Source organism: Tamandua tetradactyla, chromosome 4 (assembly GCF_023851605.1).
Source record: "Tamandua tetradactyla isolate mTamTet1 chromosome 4, mTamTet1.pri, whole genome shotgun sequence".
Lineage (NCBI taxonomy): Eukaryota > Metazoa > Chordata > Mammalia > Pilosa > Myrmecophagidae > Tamandua > Tamandua tetradactyla.
The window spans coordinates 180,384,889-180,402,694 of record NC_135330.1 but is presented as its reverse complement, the minus strand read 5'-3'; the positions used below and the strand labels follow the sequence as shown (position 1 = coordinate 180,402,694).

General features: G+C 41.7%; 1 protein-coding gene and 1 long non-coding RNA gene across 4 annotated transcripts in view; one reads left to right on the top strand and one right to left on the bottom strand.

The window, feature by feature from the left end:
- LOC143681562 (uncharacterized) overlaps window positions 1–1,137 on the bottom strand; it is a 39,381-nt gene extending 38,244 nt beyond the window's left edge. Inside the window, exon 1 of the long non-coding RNA XR_013174734.1 lies at window positions 725–1,137. This is a non-coding gene — a long non-coding RNA (uncharacterized LOC143681562). The remainder of the gene's footprint in view (window positions 1–724) is intronic.
- CARS2 (cysteinyl-tRNA synthetase 2, mitochondrial) overlaps window positions 15–17,806 on the top strand; it is a 94,186-nt gene continuing 76,394 nt past the window's right edge. Inside the window, exons 1-4 of one of the 3 annotated variants that reach the window (XM_077158682.1) lie at window positions 15–600; window positions 690–897; window positions 5,991–6,041; window positions 8,309–8,426. In XM_077158682.1, the coding sequence (XP_077014797.1) occupies window positions 812–897; window positions 5,991–6,041; window positions 8,309–8,426 (255 nt within the window). In that variant the 5' untranslated portion in view covers window positions 15–600; window positions 690–811. Of the gene's footprint in view, window positions 898–5,315; window positions 5,605–5,990; window positions 6,042–8,308; window positions 8,427–17,806 lie in introns of those variants that run through there. The other 2 variants (XM_077158681.1, XM_077158680.1) reach the window with 2 other exon arrangements.

Here is a 17,806-nt window from a genome sequence, read left to right as displayed (position 1 = left end):
CCCTCCCCCTCGCGGGAATCCGGCGGTGGCTCCGCCCTCTCCCGGCAGCATTCACGCCCCTCACCATTCTAGGGGTGGTAAGGCAGCGAGGGTCGCCCCATGATGCTTGGCCCACGCTAGCGACCGCGTCGGCAGTTTAATTTTGTCATTTTTTGCTGTGTGGCTGAAGGGTCGTAGGGAGGACAGCGGCTGGGAAGCCTGGGGCAAGAGGGCGGGCGGGGTGAACAGCAAACTTTACTAGGAGTTTCGCACTTGGTGGCAGAGCTTGTTCGGCGGCGCTGAACACCCGCCGGGAGACGCCGGAGTGGCTGCCTCTTTCACTGAAGAACCAGCTGAAACTGGACGGCCGTAGATCCGTCACGAGACAACTGGATGTATAAACCACTACTTTCTCTCCACAAAGCCCCCTCATTCTCCTCATCTCCCGCCCCCGCAGCGGTCTTTAAGTACAGTAACGGACAGAACTGACAACTTCAAGAGCCTATCCACCTGCCACCTTAACCTTCGTTGCCCTATCAGGACGGAGAGGAGGCGGGATGAGTATTGATAAGTCCTCTCCGGCTCTTACTACCAGAAAACCACGTCTTGCGAAGGGCGGCGGTATGAGGATTGAGAGGGAGAGGGCGGGTCGAGAGAAGAGCGGAAGGGGTGGCGCATGCGCATTTCTACCTCATAGGCTGAATCAAAAGGGGGAGGCTGCTGGCCCGCGCTGGAGTAGACCTACCATTCCACAGCTGGACCACCACTCCCGGCAGCCTCGACAGCTCTTGCGCTTGCGCCGTTAATCACCGCCCTCCCTTTGTGTCTCCTCATGGAGTTCAGTTTCGAACAGCTTGGAGACAAAGGGGCCCGAGAGCGAAGCCGCTCTCCAGTGCCCAGAGGCCCTGCAGAGAGCGGGTGAGCCATGCGAGATTCCTTCCCCTCTTCTCCCTAGGTCATCCACTTTCTTCCAAGCTCGTTCCTTAGACCTCTATCCCCTTTCCTGTTCTAGGTCATGGAATCCGCTTTTAACGTCTGCCTCACGCACTTCAAAAAACCACCCAAAACAAGGCGGGGCAAACATCCAGTCCGTGAGGATCCTGAGGCCCTTTGGCTTGCCGGGCTCTTCTCTCCCAGTCCTCCTTCTCTTTCTCTCCCCCCCCCCCCCCATGTCTTCTCTTCCCACCCCAAACTCCCGGATTTAGGGCTTTCAGAAAAGCTCCAGCATAGAGCAAATCCGTTGCCTAGACAACAGGGACTGGAGCGTGCGCCTGGCCTTGCCCCTTCCGGTCACGAGGCCCCGCCCACCTCCTGGCCTCCGAGGGCGGCCACTAGCCCGCAGCTCCCCGCAGCGACCGGCAACGCGCTGTGTCCTGCCTTTGTTTCTGTTACCCTTCAACCGCTGCAGTTTGGGGTTGAATGTCCGCTCGGCCCCCGGAGTTGCGATTGAGGAAGGCGACTCCGCGGGGCCATACCTTCACATCTTCTGGGTTCCTTCTCCGTGGTTGCTCCAAGAGCTGCATTTGCCCCGCGTGACTCTCTCTCTTTTCCCGGTTTGATTCTAGTTTAAACCCACTTCTGGTTTGTTATTTGTATCGTCTTTGATTTGCTAAGGTGGAGAGGGATGCCATGCCAGTTTTAACCCTTCTCACTAGGGTTTCTTTTTTGGGGGGTGGGGGCGTCAGTGAAACTGTATATTGTGTTCTTTAAATTAACCTCAACTCCCGACTCTGGTAATGTTTCTGTGTCAACTCAGGGCGGTTCTCCATTTTTTCTTATCCTCTTTAATTTGGACAGTGTCGGAGATCAGTTTGTATCTCCTGGGTTTATTCGCTTGCATTACCAGCATACACACCACGTCAGGTATTAAAAAAAATTGCTTTGCAGTTTAAGTGTATGCACATCCTGGCAAGATTTCGAATGTTCGGTCAAACAATGTTTTGACATATAAAACCATTTGGGATTTTTTTTTAAGTATTATATGTATTTCAGTAAAATTTCGTGCTAATCCAAAATTTATAAAATGGATTGCTTCAGTGGTCTTATTTCTTACCTGTAAGAGTATTTGATGATGTGGATGTCAATAAGCAAATGAGACTCAATTGAGCTGTTTTGCATTTTGAAGTGATTCACTACTTTGGAACATTGCTGTAATGCTACTCTCTGAATAATTAAAGTAAATGGATTTGCTCTTTACTTTTAAACCTTCTAACCCTACCCCTACATCAAGAGAATGTGCACTTTGATTGATATTCAGAAAAATGGCTGTTAATATCCTTATAACTCACACTTTCATTCTTGGCCCAGTTAAAAGCAAAAGTGTAAAATTGCACTTTATTTCAGACAACATACATTTATTGGCCACTACTCTGCACAAAGGACTGTAATGCTATGACATATGCAAACAGAGAGGTAAGAGTAGAGGGTAGGGAGTCTTGTAAGTTTGTGTAAGAAAAATTATGCCCTTAACTCAGAGATCACGCAAGTGATTTTAAAGTACAATAGCAAGAAAGAAACAGATTCTTTTCATCCTTGTATTCAATAGTTCTAGAATGAGTAGTGTTAATTTGAACACAGGAATAAAGGTTATAAGTAACAATTTATTTCTTTCAAAGGTAAGTAAGTTGGAGTTTGACCTAGGTTATCGTTTTTAAAAATCATGGATACCACCTGAATACTTATTTCATTCATCTTTTTTTTTCATGGACTTCACGAACATAAATAAAAAGAGGTATCTTATTAAATTTAATAAATACTTAATGAGTGTCTACCATATGTTAACATGCACTGGGGATACAGTGTGCATAAAGAACTTACATGTAGTCCTTACATTGTAGAACTTACATTGTGGTCCTTAGGTTAAAAATATTAGAACTTTATTATTTATTGACTTTACAGAGTTCTTCAATGATTTCACAGTTTTCTGAAGAAAATTTGAACACCAATAAATGAAATATAATTAACCAGTGATGATGCATTTAAAAATATGTCAGGAAAAGTGCCTAAATTTTCAAGATATATTAAAGAATCCTGGTCCTTTATGTTTGGCTCTTTGGGTTGTGTTGTAAAAATAGATGTTAAAAGTTTTTCTAAAAAAGTGTTTTTGTAAAATTAAATTTCTGCCTAACAGGAGATGCTTTCAAACTTATGGGAGTAAAAGATAAGGGATGAACATACAATTCTGTATCTTCTGAGTTAGCTTGGAAAATAAATGCTAACACATTCCCCTCATACTCAGAACTTCGTATTTACAAAAATTTTGTCTTGCAAAGAAAATACAACACTTAAAACTACATTTTTGTTGTTGTAGTTAAGGACTAAGAAGTGGCATATTTTAGAGCCACTGATTTTCATACACTTCTTTGGTCTGACCTAGACTGGGGAGGGGTCACTTCAAATTAACAGGATTCTCTTTTAAGGTCAAATATGCTTATGCATGTTCCTAGTCACTTTTACTTTGCCTAAATCTCTGTCTCTGCAAAACGAATCATGTTTTTAACTATCATTGAATAATGTGTTATTTCTTAGTATTGTTTTGATGATCCCTACGTGCCTTTAAGAAAGAGTAGAACAGGCAAGGGCTGAACACTGTTTCCTGAAGACAAAAGATGGCATTGTTAATTTAAAAGTCATGATTTTCTGCAGCCAGTTCAAATATGCCAGCTATCCAGATTTATGTACAGGATTTGGTGTTCAGTGTTACTAACTGCTTCCAAAAGAACTCTTCTAACCCTTTCCTTGTATTCTGCATATTGACACAGATTGCAATTAAACTGTTTGGGGGGGGAGGGGCGGTTCATGGCCTGTGAATCAAACCTGGGCTTCCACATGGAAGGCGAGCATTCTACCACTGAACCACCCTTGCACCCCATCATGTACTGGTTTAAACTTTTTGTGCATTTTCTTATTGTAGAGGCACATATAATAGCTGCTTTATCTGATAGTTTACTGATCAAATATCTTGGACCTGCACAACAGGTGTACTCCATGAGATTAACTCAGCAATATTCAACAAGCCCTTTTCTGAACTCAGTGCTGCATATGGTGAAAGAGTTAAGAAGATTTTACAATCTAAAATATTCTGTTAGAGAGAAAAGCACACATTGTACTAATTAGAAACAAAAGACAATTACAAAATAAAATCAAGACAAGTACTGCACAGGCAGAGTGATAGTAAGTAATCCAATAGAATTTAGAGTAGTCAAGGAGCACATGCAGTCAGTATTAATGAGTCTCTTCATTCTGAAAAATATATTTTCTGACATCTTAGCGTTTCACATTAGACGACAGATGAGACTAAATAGTGCAGCTTGAAACAGAACTGCAGAGTTGGACTCCAGGGACCTTGAAAAAAGTTTTTCTCTACTAAGTACTCTAGGGACATAGTTGTATGTCTCTACTTTTTATATTCGCCTTTCAATAGAACGACCTAAACAAACTTAAAAAAAGAATTGAGGAACTTCTGTGCAGTTTTGAGGAGTGCAAAAGCGATTGGGGATTTTTTTTTTAGACGCTGTTTTGCAAGATACTAAAGGAGGAAAATAGGGGCACTTTTATTGAGATAGTTCGAAAGTTAGCTTCAGGTGAATTCGCCTATTTAAAGCGTCCGTTTAAACCGCAATTCAGAATGTTCTCAAGAGATGGAATGGCAGAACTTTAACCTAATAATGAATCCCAGGTGGAAATTTCCTACAGCACGTGCATAATAATGAATGGATAGTTTCTTGCCTTTGGTCTTTCTATAGGAGGCCCCGGGAGGGATGTAAGTGCTTAAGAGTGTTGGAGATGCAAACGTGCTTAACAAGCAGGTTTCAGATGCTGCCGGGTGAGCGCCCCGCACTGTGATCTCTTCCAGGCTGAGAAAGCACCAACCTGGGGGCGGCCGCTCGGTAACCGGTCCAGCCACGGGGGAGGCTGGATTTCGAATGGCACCTCGTCCAAATAGATGCCCAGGAGCGACAGGCGCTGATTAGGACAAAGTCCCCTTTCTCTGTGGACCGAAACGCCCGGCAGCACGGTGCGGGCCGCGAACCCCGCCTCTTCCTGCGACCGCCGGGTGGACGGCAGCCTGGCGCCCGCGCCAAAGCCCCTCCGGCGTGGCCGGGCTCTTGTGCCGCCTCGGGCCACGGCCCGCCCTTTCCTTCCAGGGTTCGCTCGTGCCCGTCCTCCAAGCCTCGGCGAACCCCAGCCCAGGTCAGGGGTGGGTGGTGCCGACCCGCCCCGCACAGACAGCAGTGCTTCCCGCCCGCCCCTTCCGGGAGTGGGCGGGACCACCGTGGGGTGTGGTCCTGGGCGGGGCGGGGCCTGCGGCCTCGGTGCCCTCCCCTTTCCGCGGCCTTATCCGGGTAGCTCCCGCAGCCTGCAGACCATGCTGTCCACGCGCCGGGCCCACCTTTTTCCGGCCGCTTGCCCGCTGCGGTCCAGCCGCCTCTGGCTCCCGCTCCTCTGGGCTTCCCGGGGTCTCGGGCCGGGGGAGCGGGGACAGCCCACAGGTCGGGCTGTGTCTGGAGGACGCGGGCGGGATTGGCTGCAACCTTCGGGCCATGACACGGGCGTGAAGGTCTACAACAGTCTCACGCGAAGGAGAGACCCTTTAATAGTGGCCAACGCGGAAGCCGTCTCCTGGTAGCGTCTTGACCCCCCCGGTGGGGTTTGAGACGAACTGTTGGGAACGCAGCGGTTTGCGAGGAGTAGAGGAGCCCGGAAAGGATCTGTACATTTTACATTTTTGGGTAGACAGGGCTTTCTGCTGTTGAAAGCAGGCTTGGGTTTTCAGGTGGCAATGTATTTTAGGTTAAAAAAAGCATTGGAGGGCTCCGTTAAAGACATTGGGATATGTTTATAATGAATTTACAGATTTTGGTTATTAATTTAGGAATTCAAATAATAGAGCTCCAGTTAGGCATTCCCAAAACGTGATCGCTTAAAAAAAATTATTTGATAATCATAATTAGAAATCTAGAGTTCTCTTGCAATATATTTCACCTGATCGTTCTCAATTTTGTTCCCAGGTATAGCTGTGGACCAACTGTGTATGATCACGCGCACCTTGGGCACGCCTGGTGAGTTTCCTGGATTTGAATTTCCCCACTTCAAGAGACCGTTTGTTTTTGAAAGAATTGGCCTTTTGCAAGTTTCTTCCTCACTTAAGTGGCAATTTAGGAATAATTGCTATGTTCCCTGCGTTGTGTGAAGCACTTAATGTTAGTCTCGTTTGGTTCTTGTACCAGTTCTAACCCATTTAACAAATGAGGAAACACAGGGAGGCAGTGTGGAGCAATGATGAATGACCTGTTGTGGAAGCAGGTAATTCTTGGTGGGTTGAGTGAGATACGGAGGCCCTTCCAGGCATTCTGGAGTCTGAGAAGAGTCATTTCTAGCCCCTGCCGTTTGTTTGCTTTCCAACCTTAGACACATTACTTTATTGCTTTGAGTCCTATTTTTTTTTTTCTTTGAAATGGGTATAATAATAATATCCGTCCTTCTGAATTTTCACTACAATTTTATGACATAATGCCCATAAAGTGCAGCTTGACATAAAACCTGACATGTGTTCAGGCTCAACAGTTACTGAGGATAAGTAGCTTAATACAGGGTCACATATTTAGGAAACGTTGCACCTGGGATGGAGCCTGGGTTTAGCTGACTGCCAAGTGCTTGCTGTTTTGCCCTCTTAACCATGCACTTCCTACATTTGCCAGGATTACCGCCTTTCCTGATATATATTTTTTCCTAATATTTTGTATGTATTCTTGTGCATTTTTTCCTTGTTATTGTTTAGACTAAAAGTAAAACATTTCATTTGTTTATTTATCACTGGCAAAACTGAAAGCTTTTTGTGTGTTTTGTTGTGACGAAGTAAATGGTCCAGGAGTTATTTTTCCCTTCACTTTGGGCTAATTTACTGTTAATTTTTAAAAGTATATATTTGACCTGTTTATTTGAAGTGTAAAATGCAAAAAGTGCAAATCTCAAGTGTACAGCTGGGAGTAATCTAGTCATCTAGATTAGCATTGTTATTTTATTGATAGGAAAGCTAAGCCCTACAAACAGTGAAGTGATCCGGCCAGAGGTCCCATACTTCACCATCTGAGGAATTGAATGCTGCCTTCTCTTTAAGCTCTTGTCTCTGGCTGTCTGGCACTTGCAGGTGTGTGTGTGGGCGTCCTGGCAGCAGCACAGCTGCAGGCTCACCAGGAGGTCAGGTAGCACAGGACCTTACTGAGCCCCTGGAAGCTCTGGAGAGCTGTGCCGCAGCTCTCAGCCTGAGCTCCTTATGGTGAAGGAGGTGATTTTTCTCATTTTCACGGTCTCCTTTCTTGCGGCATCTTTGCCAACTCAAGACTCACGAAGGGCATAGTGATGGTAACAGTACTACCAGCTTCTGTTTGTTGGAATTAGTGCTTCCCGGGCACTGAAGATTATCTTATTCAACCCATGGACTGGTAGAACTTTGCCTGATTTATCAATCAGCAGACTGAGGCTTCAAGAGGTTGTATATCTTGTCAGGGAGTTTTGGAGATAGTTTTATCACACAATCGAGATTTGAACTCAGCTCTGTTGGCGGTATGGTGGGGCTGGGTGAGTGTGGGATTTCAATGTGGTATAATAATATGGCTAGGATTTTTTTCCAAGGAAAAACGGTTTTCTGAACTCAGATTTAGAGAGGCCCTATAGATGATAGACCTGAGCAGGAGATTAGTTGACCTTGAATTTTAAGGTTGTTTTTATGGGAAACGAGGATTTTCAGATTTTTAATAGAATTCACATGTTCTCCCCTTTTGGTTTTAAAAGTTTGAGTTAACCCAAAGTAATATATAAATAAGCTGGTATTTTAACATTCCGCAGTAGTGTAAACATTTCGTAAATATAATCTTGTACAACTTTGAGACTTGCACTTGTCTTGATTTATTATTATTTATTTCTATCTCTTTGTCATAGTGAAAAACTGGAATTATTCTAGAACATGAGTAAGGATGGCAAAAGCTTTCAGTGCTGTAACTACCTAATGAGATTACATTCCAAGCAAATTTTTATACAATTAAGTAGATGTAAACTCACTTAAATAACAGCTCTAGAATAAAAATGCTAATATTGTATCCTGTACTTAAGGCAACACCATTGTTAGTTTTTTGTGAGGAACTCTATGGGCCAGTCAGAAAAAGACTTTTCCTTTATTATTATTATTATTTTTTTAGCTCTGCTTGACTGTCAATTGCATTACACAGTTTAATTATGCAGCAGCTTCTTTAAATATAGAACTTAAAAAAATAGCACAATGATGACTTTCTGTTTTAAAGATATCCTAACCTTTTTTTTCCCCTTTTAGCTCATATGTTAGGTTTGATATAATTCGAAGGATCCTAACCAAGGTTTTTGGATGTAACATAGTGACGGTGATGGGAATTACAGATGTGGATGATAAAATAATCAAAAGAGCCAATGAGGTAAATGTGGAAGATTTACATTTCTTGATAACTTGATTGATGAGTGTTGTGACCCTGATGTGATAGTTAATCTTTTTTAATCTTTGCATTTTTATAAGTAGTTTTTGTATCTTATTCGTTTATGGCCTAATAAGTACAATTTAATAAGCAAAACAGTGACAGGCTATCAGAGTAATCTTTGTTATCTTAGTAAAGGAAATTAAGGTCTATTTAATTTTGGTCCCTGAAGCATTTTAATAAATGGCCTCACTCTGTGGTGATATCTTGGCTTGAACTTTTAATCCTCTGCCCCCTCAGCCTCCAAGATAAACAACTTACTCATTCTCTGCAGAGGCATCAAGTCCACTAATACTCTACATTGTACGTGATCATATTTCTGCTAATGATTCCTTTCTTCTGGTTTTTGTGACAGCTTAAAAAGTAGGGCTTTTTGTTTTTTTTTCTGTCTTTATATATTACCATTTGAGTCTGTGATCCTTTGTGCTAGGCAGACCAGACCTTATTGTGCCTTTTTTAACAGGTGTTCAATTTAGGATATTTTAAAATTTTGAAATGATTTTGAGCCACGAAAAATTGCGGGGACAGTACAAAGAACTCCTGTATCCCCTTTACCAGGTTTTCCCAGTTGTTACCACTTGACTGTATTTGTGCCATCATTTTTCTTGTAATGATATTTTTCCAGCATGAGGCCCCATCCTCCCTAAATACTCCACTGCTTACCTTCCTGAAACAGAGACTCTCGCGTTGCTACCGTCTATCCCTTCCGATCAGAAAATCAGCATTCATACAACCATCCAGTTTACAGGCCCAATTGAAATTTTGCCAACCGTCCCAAAGTGTCTTTTTCTTTTCTGATGCAGGATCCCTTCTTGGGTATTTTAGTCGTTCTGTCTCATCAGTCTCCTTTAGTCTATTACAGTTTCATGTTCCTCACACTTGCCCTTTCTTAAGTGTCTTTTACAGTCCAAAAGATTAGAGGACTTTCATTATGTAGGATGACCCTCAACCTGGATCCGCTGGCTCTTTCTGCTGTTTACAGAAGAGTAATGAGAGGTTAAAGTGATTCCCAAAGATTCCAGAAATCTAAGTGGCAGGGCTGCAAGCCCAGGTGTTCTGACTTCTGCCTCTTCTGGTACTAGGCTACCACGTGTGAGTAATTTTGGTACTTTGTGGCAGGTAGTAGAAAGTCTGTCTTTCACAGTCAGGGTTGAGGGCCCTATAAGAGGCAGGTCCCCACACCTGGAGTGTGGGGCTGGTAGAGTCTAGTCTGGGGAGGGAGGCCATGGGGAGAGCATATTTTCTCTTCATTCATGTCCTCTTAGGTGAGGCGGGGAAGTGAAGGAGTTTCCCTGACTCAGACAGCTGGGGGCTGGGTGGGGATGAAGAGGTACAGAGTGAGCTGGAGACAGCTGCCCTCCTTGCAGAGGGTTTTTTAAATTGCCAGATTTTCACACAAGACAGTCCACACCTGGCGTACAATCAGTGGCTCACAATATCATCACAGAGTTGTGTCTACATCACCATGGTCATTTTTAGAACAGTTGCATCCCTCCAGATAAAGAAGTAAAAAGAAAAAAGAAAACTTGTACATCCCTCACCCCTCCGTGTCATTGATCTCTAGTATTTCCATTTACCCAATTTATTTTACCCCTTGTCTTCCCTATTATTTTTTATCCATATTTTTTTACTCATCTGTCCATACACTGGTTTAAGGAGCATCAGGCACAAGGTTTTCACAATCACACGGTCACATTGTAAAAGTTACATCTTTATACAATCATCTTTAGGAAACAAGGCTACTGGCATGGTGATGAATATACAATTCTGTGATAATATTATGAGCCATTGATTATACACCATGTATAGAATGTACGTTAAGGATATGTGCTTATATGTTGTTATACCAATCAAAATAAAAAAAAAAAAAAAAGAATCAAGGCTACTGGGACACAGCTCTACAGTTTCGGGTACTTTCCTCCAGCTACTCCAAAACTCTGTAAACTAAAAAGGGATATCAATATAATGCGTAAGAATAACCTCCAGGTTAAACTCTTGACTGTTTGAAATCTCTCAGCCACTGACACTTTATTTTGTCTCATTTCTCTCTTCCCCCTTTGGACAAGAAGGCTTTCTCAGTCCCTTGATGCCAGGTCCCAGTGAATCTCAGGAGTTCAGTCCCACATTGCCAGGAAGATTTACACCCCTGGGAGTTATGTCCCAGGTAGAGGGGAGGACAGTGAGTTTACCTGCCTAGTTGGCTTAGAGAAAGAGCTGGCAGAGGGGTTTTGTAGGGTTCTTTGCTGTTACATTTTGGTGAGGATGTCTTTTCTAAAAGTTACTCTGGTCAAATGCTGTTGCTCTTTGCCTGACATTTTTACTTCTAATAAGTTTCTCCATGGCTCAACACTTTAAAGATGCTTTTTCTCATTGCCTTCCTTTCCAAACAGTTTGCCCATCTTCACAATTCAGTATATATAAGCTAGAATGGTTGGCTGTTGGTTTCCCCTTCCTGGATCTGACAATGGAATTTTAATGTGAAAAATTTCACCTAAAATGGTCTCTAATATTGTCATTTAACACTACTTTCTTTGAACATTTTTTATTATGGGAAGTTTTAAACATATATGAAGTAGAGAGAATAATATAATGAGGCTGTATACACATCACCAGCTTCAGCAGTGAGCAAAATTTTGCCCATATTATCATTGCCTTTTGTGGAGATTGTTATGCAAGGTATCCAGGAAATGAAGCTGCTATCTGGCAGTTATAACACTATAAGAACATATACTTCCCTTTCAATTTTTAAGGTGGTATTTTTCTAAACTCTGGTTAGTTAGAAAGTGTAGTGAATTTTTTAATTTACTGAATTTCACACAGTGAGCACAGAATACGAAAGAAGTCCTTTAATCCTGTGTAGATTATCGTAATGCCTAGATATATCCTAGAGTATAGTAAGGAGATAATCAAAAAGTACTGGCAAAGTCCCCTGAGGGATGGGAGAAAGAATACGGAACTATTAAACCTTACTGTCAGGGAATCCCCTGATACTGTGTCAAACTTTAGGAACACCCAAATCAATAGGCCATGCCCTCGATCATGAAGTTTACTCTTGTGAAGCTTATTTAGGTAGCGGAGAACCTTACACTACCTGTAGGCATGCCTAAGAGTTACTTCTGAAGGACCTCTGTTGTTGCTCGGATGTGGCCTCAGTCTCTCTAAGCCCAACTCCTCCGCAAGTGAAATCATTGCCCTCCTCCTACATGGGACATGACATCCAGGTGTGAAATTCTTCCTGGCAACTTGGGAGATGACTCCCAGGGATGAATCCAGACCTGGTGCCATGGGATCAACAATTCCATCCTGACCAAGAGGGGGAAAAGAAGTGTAATCAGAGAGAGTTCAAATAGAGTCAAGAGGCTACTCTGGAGGTTGCTCTTACGCAAGCTTCTAGTTAACCTTGCTACCCATCATAACCTGCCAACCCCCAACCAGGACCATTCCAGCCAATTCCAAAGAACACCTGGGGCAACATATAAGATGCCACAAGGGTTCCAGGCACTAGAGTAACTTGACAGAAACCTACAAGCTCCAGATGGGTCCCTGGTCCATTAAAGTCCTGAAACCTAGCCCAGCTTCTCCAGAACATAGACCGTAAGATAGTTCCATCTCCCTACCCCATGTTAGTGACAGACCCTTCCAATATTAAAAATTTAGAATTGCCATAGCCCAAACACCCCTAGAAACAGAGATGGATAGGTCAAAGGTGATGGTTGAGTTATACAGAGAAGATAGGATTTAACAAATGAATTTGATTGCTGAATCATTAAATTGGTATCTCTTTGTCTCCAGTATTTTAGAGCAGCTAAAAGTAAAAACCTAAAATTGTGAAATTGTAACCCATGTCAGAGTCTGAAGTGTGTTCTACAACTAATTGTGGTGCTGTGCTTTGAAATTTAAAGCTTTTATGTATATATCATTTTTCACAAAAAAAGGAAAAAACGATGGTTGTCGTGTTAAAAAAAAGTGTTTAAGCCCTCTAGCCTCCTATATTCTAGATCAGCTAGAAGGAAAAATATGAGGATCATATGGTAGCCCATGACAGACTCTGGGATCTGTCCTGTAACTACTTGTTGAAGAGTGCTTCGAAAACTTGCTTTTTTATTTCTTTGCTTTGCATGTATGTTAAAACTATACAATAAAACAAAGTTTAAAAAATTTTACTGAATTTCATTAAAAAAATTTATTAGTGGTATTTGAATCATTGTATTATGTCTGTCTTTATCTCTTTCTTTCCTCTTTAACATTCTCCCAATTCACATCCTACCCATCTTCTTTCCTGTAATGCTTGAACATCCTCAGGCTCTCCTTAAAATAATCATTTTGGCAAGGAGGTTTGTGGCAGACTAATAAAGAGGTGGGACAAACTGGTGAATAAAGTATTGAATCAGAAGTCAAAAGGCCACTTTGTGGTTGAGGGCATTTAGCTCATATGTGGTTTTATTTTCTCATTTGTTAGATGAAGAGAGGGATTTTCTTGTATTTCACATGGAGGGTTAGAGGAATAGTATGAGGAAGTCCTTGGGAAAATTCCTGAGGAATTAAATAGTATTATAGTTATATTTTAAACATTTCTCCTTTCAAAGATTCATCTCTTGCTTTTTATAATTAGCAGCTTTAATAATTATATATTTCTGTAAACAATGGTTAAATTGTCAGATTTACAGAAAAGTCTAAATTGAGTGCTTTAGAGTGTTGTGATTCTTAAAGATTTGTGTCCGTGAAGGCAAGAAGCCAGTGGGATGGCATATTTAAAGTGCTGAAAGCAAAAAATGCCAACCAAAAATTTTATATCTGGCAAAACTGACTTTCTGAAATGAGGAAGGGATTAAGACGTTCCCCAATAAAGCTGAGAGGCTTCGTCATCACTGGATCTGCTCTATAAGCGATGCTAAAGAGAGTTCTGAGGCTGTAGGTTAAAAGAAAAGGAGCTAGAAAAGTTTCTAAAGCTGCATGAAGAAATATCTCCTAGGAGAGTAACAATGTGGGTAAATGTAAATGCCAGACTGTTGTAGTTTTGATATGTAAATCCACTGTTTACTTCCTACAGGATCTAAAGGGCAAATGCATAAAATGTAGTAAGTCATGGCTTTGGATTCACAAGGTGTAAATATGTAATTGTGACAAGAACTGCATAAAAGTGAGGGGATAGAGGGATAAAAGAACATGCCTTTTGTTTGCTGTTGAGGTTAAGTTGGCATCAGAGGAAGCAAGATTATTATAGATTTAGTATGTTACATTTAAGCCCCATGGTCACCACAAAGAAAATAACAGAATATGTGACCCCCTAGAGACAGAAAGTAGAGAACAGGTGACAGGGCAGGGGCAATGGGGAGTTAATGCAAAGTGATTGTAGGGTTGGGTTGATGGGAACATTCTAGTAATGGATGGTGGTGAGAGTAATGCAGCGCTGTCAGTGCAGTTAATCCCTCTGAATGGAATGCTTGGGAGGAGTTGGATGGAAGATTTATGTTGTATATTGGTTGCTACAATTAATAAGGAAGGAAAGAGAAGTGAAAGATAATGACACTTAAATACAATGCATGCTACTAGATGGTATCTAAGAATGGAGGAGAAAAAGCTCTAAAGGGTATTAGGACATAAAAAAATTGGAATGTAGGGGGTGCAATGGTAGTTCAGTGGTAGAATTCTCAACTGCCATGTGGGAGACCTGAGTTCAATTCCTAGCCGTGTACTTCACCCCACCCCACCTCAAAATTCAACAAATGGTACTGCAATAATGGGATACTCGCATGGACAAAGAATGAAATGTGACTCTCACCATAAAGCATACAAGAAAAAAATTGGAATATAGAGTGTAAACTTTATATCAGTGTTAAATTTCTTGAACTAGATCACTCATATTTAAGCATTTAAGTACAGTTAATAACATTGTAGGAAATGTACATGAAATACGTGTTCAAGGAGGATGATGTATGCAGCTTGCTATCAGATGTTCAGAAAATAGATGATGGAATGATACGGGAAAGGTGGCAAAATATTTAAATTGATGGATCTGGGTATCTGGGGGAGGAAGTGGGGCTTGTTGGAGTTCTCTGTGTGGGGTTTGTGTTATTTTAGCAACTTTCCTGCATATTTGAAGTTGTTTTAAAGTAAATAGTTTAAAAAATAAAAGCTAGTAAGGACGTCTATGGGGAGAAAAGAGCATGATGAGAAGTAAAGAAACAAGCATTGTTCTAGTTTGCTAGCTGATGGAATGCAATATACCAGAAGCGGAATGGCTTTTAAAAAGGGGAATTTAATGAGTTGCTAGTTTACAGATCTAAGGCCGAGAAAATGTCCCAATTAAAACAAGTCTATAGAAATGTCCAGTCAAAGGCATCCAGGGAAAGATACCTTGGTTCAAGAAGGCCGATGAAGTTCAGGGTTTCTCTCTTAAGTGAGACGGCACATGGCTAACACAGTCAGGGCTCTCTCTCAGCTGGAAGGGCACATGGCAAATACGGCGTCATCTGCTAGTTTTCTCTCCTGGCTTCCTATTTCATGAAGCTCCCCGGAAAGCATTTTCGTTCTTCATCTCCAAAGGTCACTGGCTGGTGGACTCTCTGCTTCGTGGTGCTGCAGCATTCTTTGCCCTCTCTGTGTCTCTCATTCTCCAAAATGTTTCCTCTTTTATAGGACTTCAGAAACTAATCAAGACCCACTCAAATGGGTGGAGACATGTCATCCCCTAATCCAGTTTAACAACCATTCTTAACTAAATCACATCAACCAGGGAGATGATCTCATTACAGTTTCAAACATACAGTATTGAATAGAGATTATTCTACCTTTATGAGATGGGATTTATATCAAAACATGGCTTTTCTTAGGGGGCATACCTCCTTTCAAACCAGCACAAGCATTAAAAAGCATGTCTGTGTGGGGAACTAATAGTCCAATGTTATTATTTTCTAATAGAAAATTTGAGGTGGGGATTGGCAGATGAAGCTGAAGAAACAGCAGAGTCATCCTGGGCCTGTTGTGACTTCCTGAGGAGCTTGGCTTTATCTTTAGATTAGTGGAGCATTGTGAGCAGGGTTGGTCAGATGTAAATGTTCACTCTCTCCTGTGTGAACAGGTGTAAGGTGGTGGATGGTGGGACTGGGCACATGACTAGAGACCGAGACGATTTAACTTGGGGAAATGTTGAATTTGAGTTAACTAAGAAAGCCAGACCAACTCCTCCAGGCACTTGGATATATAAATCTGAAGGTCAGTGAGATCAGGGTTGAAAATAAGGATTTTGTAGTTAATTGCACTTGGTGTCATCACCCCATCCCTGACTCTGACGTTAGTTAGACATCACTAAACTTAACATTTTAGTTCAAGTACTCATCAGCATGTGACTCTGTCGCTGTCCCATTTCTAAATCCCTAGTCTGACTTGGTTTCCCTAAGGTCAAGTATCCACCCTAGTGCCACCTAAAGCAATGGAGGCCAGGTTGTGTGATTCTCACGTCTCCTTGTTTCGTTCCTTTAACCTTTATCGGAAGCTGTGAGTAAGAGGCCAGGGACAGAAGTCATAAAGAGATCTGTCAATTTCTAAAGAGAGTCTGCAATGGGGAATAATAAAATGATTGACACACAGCTATGGCATAGTGTCACTCAGTGTTTAATGAGCTCCTGCTGTGTTTGATGCATTGCCTATATTGTTTGTGATCTTTATAGGATCCCATCAAAGTAGAACTTATTTTCTCCATTTACAAATGAGTTCTGAGATTGAAGTAATTTACCCAGAACTACTTAATTAGTGAATAACTGAGCTGGAATTTGCTCCCAGAGCTTTCTGACTTCATAGATTATGCTCAACCACTTGTTGAGGTGATAGATCTTGAATTTTAGGATGATAGGTGAGAGGTAGTCACTCTTAAGTTTTGAGCAAACATGATGAAATTAGTTTTCAGAAGGAATATCCTATAATGTACAGTTCAGATGCATTAAAGGGTGGGGTGGGGTAAGGAGTCATGATATCAGTTTAACATCTGTTGGGATAATCCAAGCATGAGCTGCAGATGGGGTACACAGAGGTAGTTGTTGAGTAAAGTTAATCCAAGAAAAGTTGTCCGGGAGCACCTTATAGGACTTGGACCTAATTGGCTGGAATTAGAAGGCAAATGAAAGAAAGTAGTGCTCTCTTAACTGTGTGATGGATGAATAGTTACAAAGTCACACCATAACAAAGATGGCATTTGGAGATGCAGGTTGGTTAAAGAGAAAGACAAGTAGTTCAGTTTTTGACCTGTAAAATAATCAGAACCTGAAGTTTCTGTAGATGTGTCTATACAGTTGGTGAAATGAAATCTGTTGTGAATCTTCAAAATCAGAGCTAGAAATGGAGATCTGAAAGTCATTAAATCATGGAAATGTTGATTGAGGCCCTTTTGAAGGAGCCGGAACATAAAAGGGGTTCTCAGTAGAAGGAGCGGGAGCGGGAGAGGAGAGTCAAGAATTAGGTTGGGGTAGGATGGACTTGGAGGAGATGGGGCAGGAATGTTGGCAGTTAAAGGAGTAAATGAAGAGCCAGGAATCAGGAGGAGAGAATTTAAGGAAAGTGGAGGTAGTCAAAATGAAAATATAGGAAGGCCAAGGAGTTATGTGGAGAATTTTCAGAAATACAATGAGGAGCAATTTTTTTTTTAATCGCAAATGGTTCTTAAACGAGGGAAGAGATATTTAAAGTCACTCAGAATTAGAGAAGTGAAATCAGCAATGCTGAGAAAGCATTGTTCAGCTGTCATGTTGACAGTCTAAAAGTTTGATAACACTGTTGGTAAGGGTAGGGGAAATGAGTGCTCTGTGCGTTGCTAGTTAGGTTTAAACTAGTATTAGTTCTGTGGAAGGCAGTTTGATAGTAAAGGTACAAGTGCATGTAGTCTTCGGCCCAGCAGTTTCACTTCTAGGTGTATAGCTTTGAAATATACTTGAACTTGTGTGAGATGATGGGTATACAGTGGTGTTTATAATAGCAAACAATTGGCATGTACTTCCGTAGAGGACGGTTAAATGGTTAACGATGCATCTGTAAAATGGAATATATGCAGCCGTTGAAAAGAATGTGGCAGCCCAATATAACCTACCATGGAAAGATCTCCTGAGTTACTGTGTGTTATTAGGTAAGTGAAGCAAGGTGCAGGCCGCTGTGTGGGGTGCTATGTTTGGGGAAAGGATACAAATGTATATATACATAAATACATTTGTACTTACGAAAAAACTAATAACGGTGTTTTCCTTCTGGGAGGGAAACTGGGTTCTAGACACAGCCCTTTCTGTCATTTGAATTCTGGGAATGTACTACCTATTTGGAAAACTAAAATTAAGGTA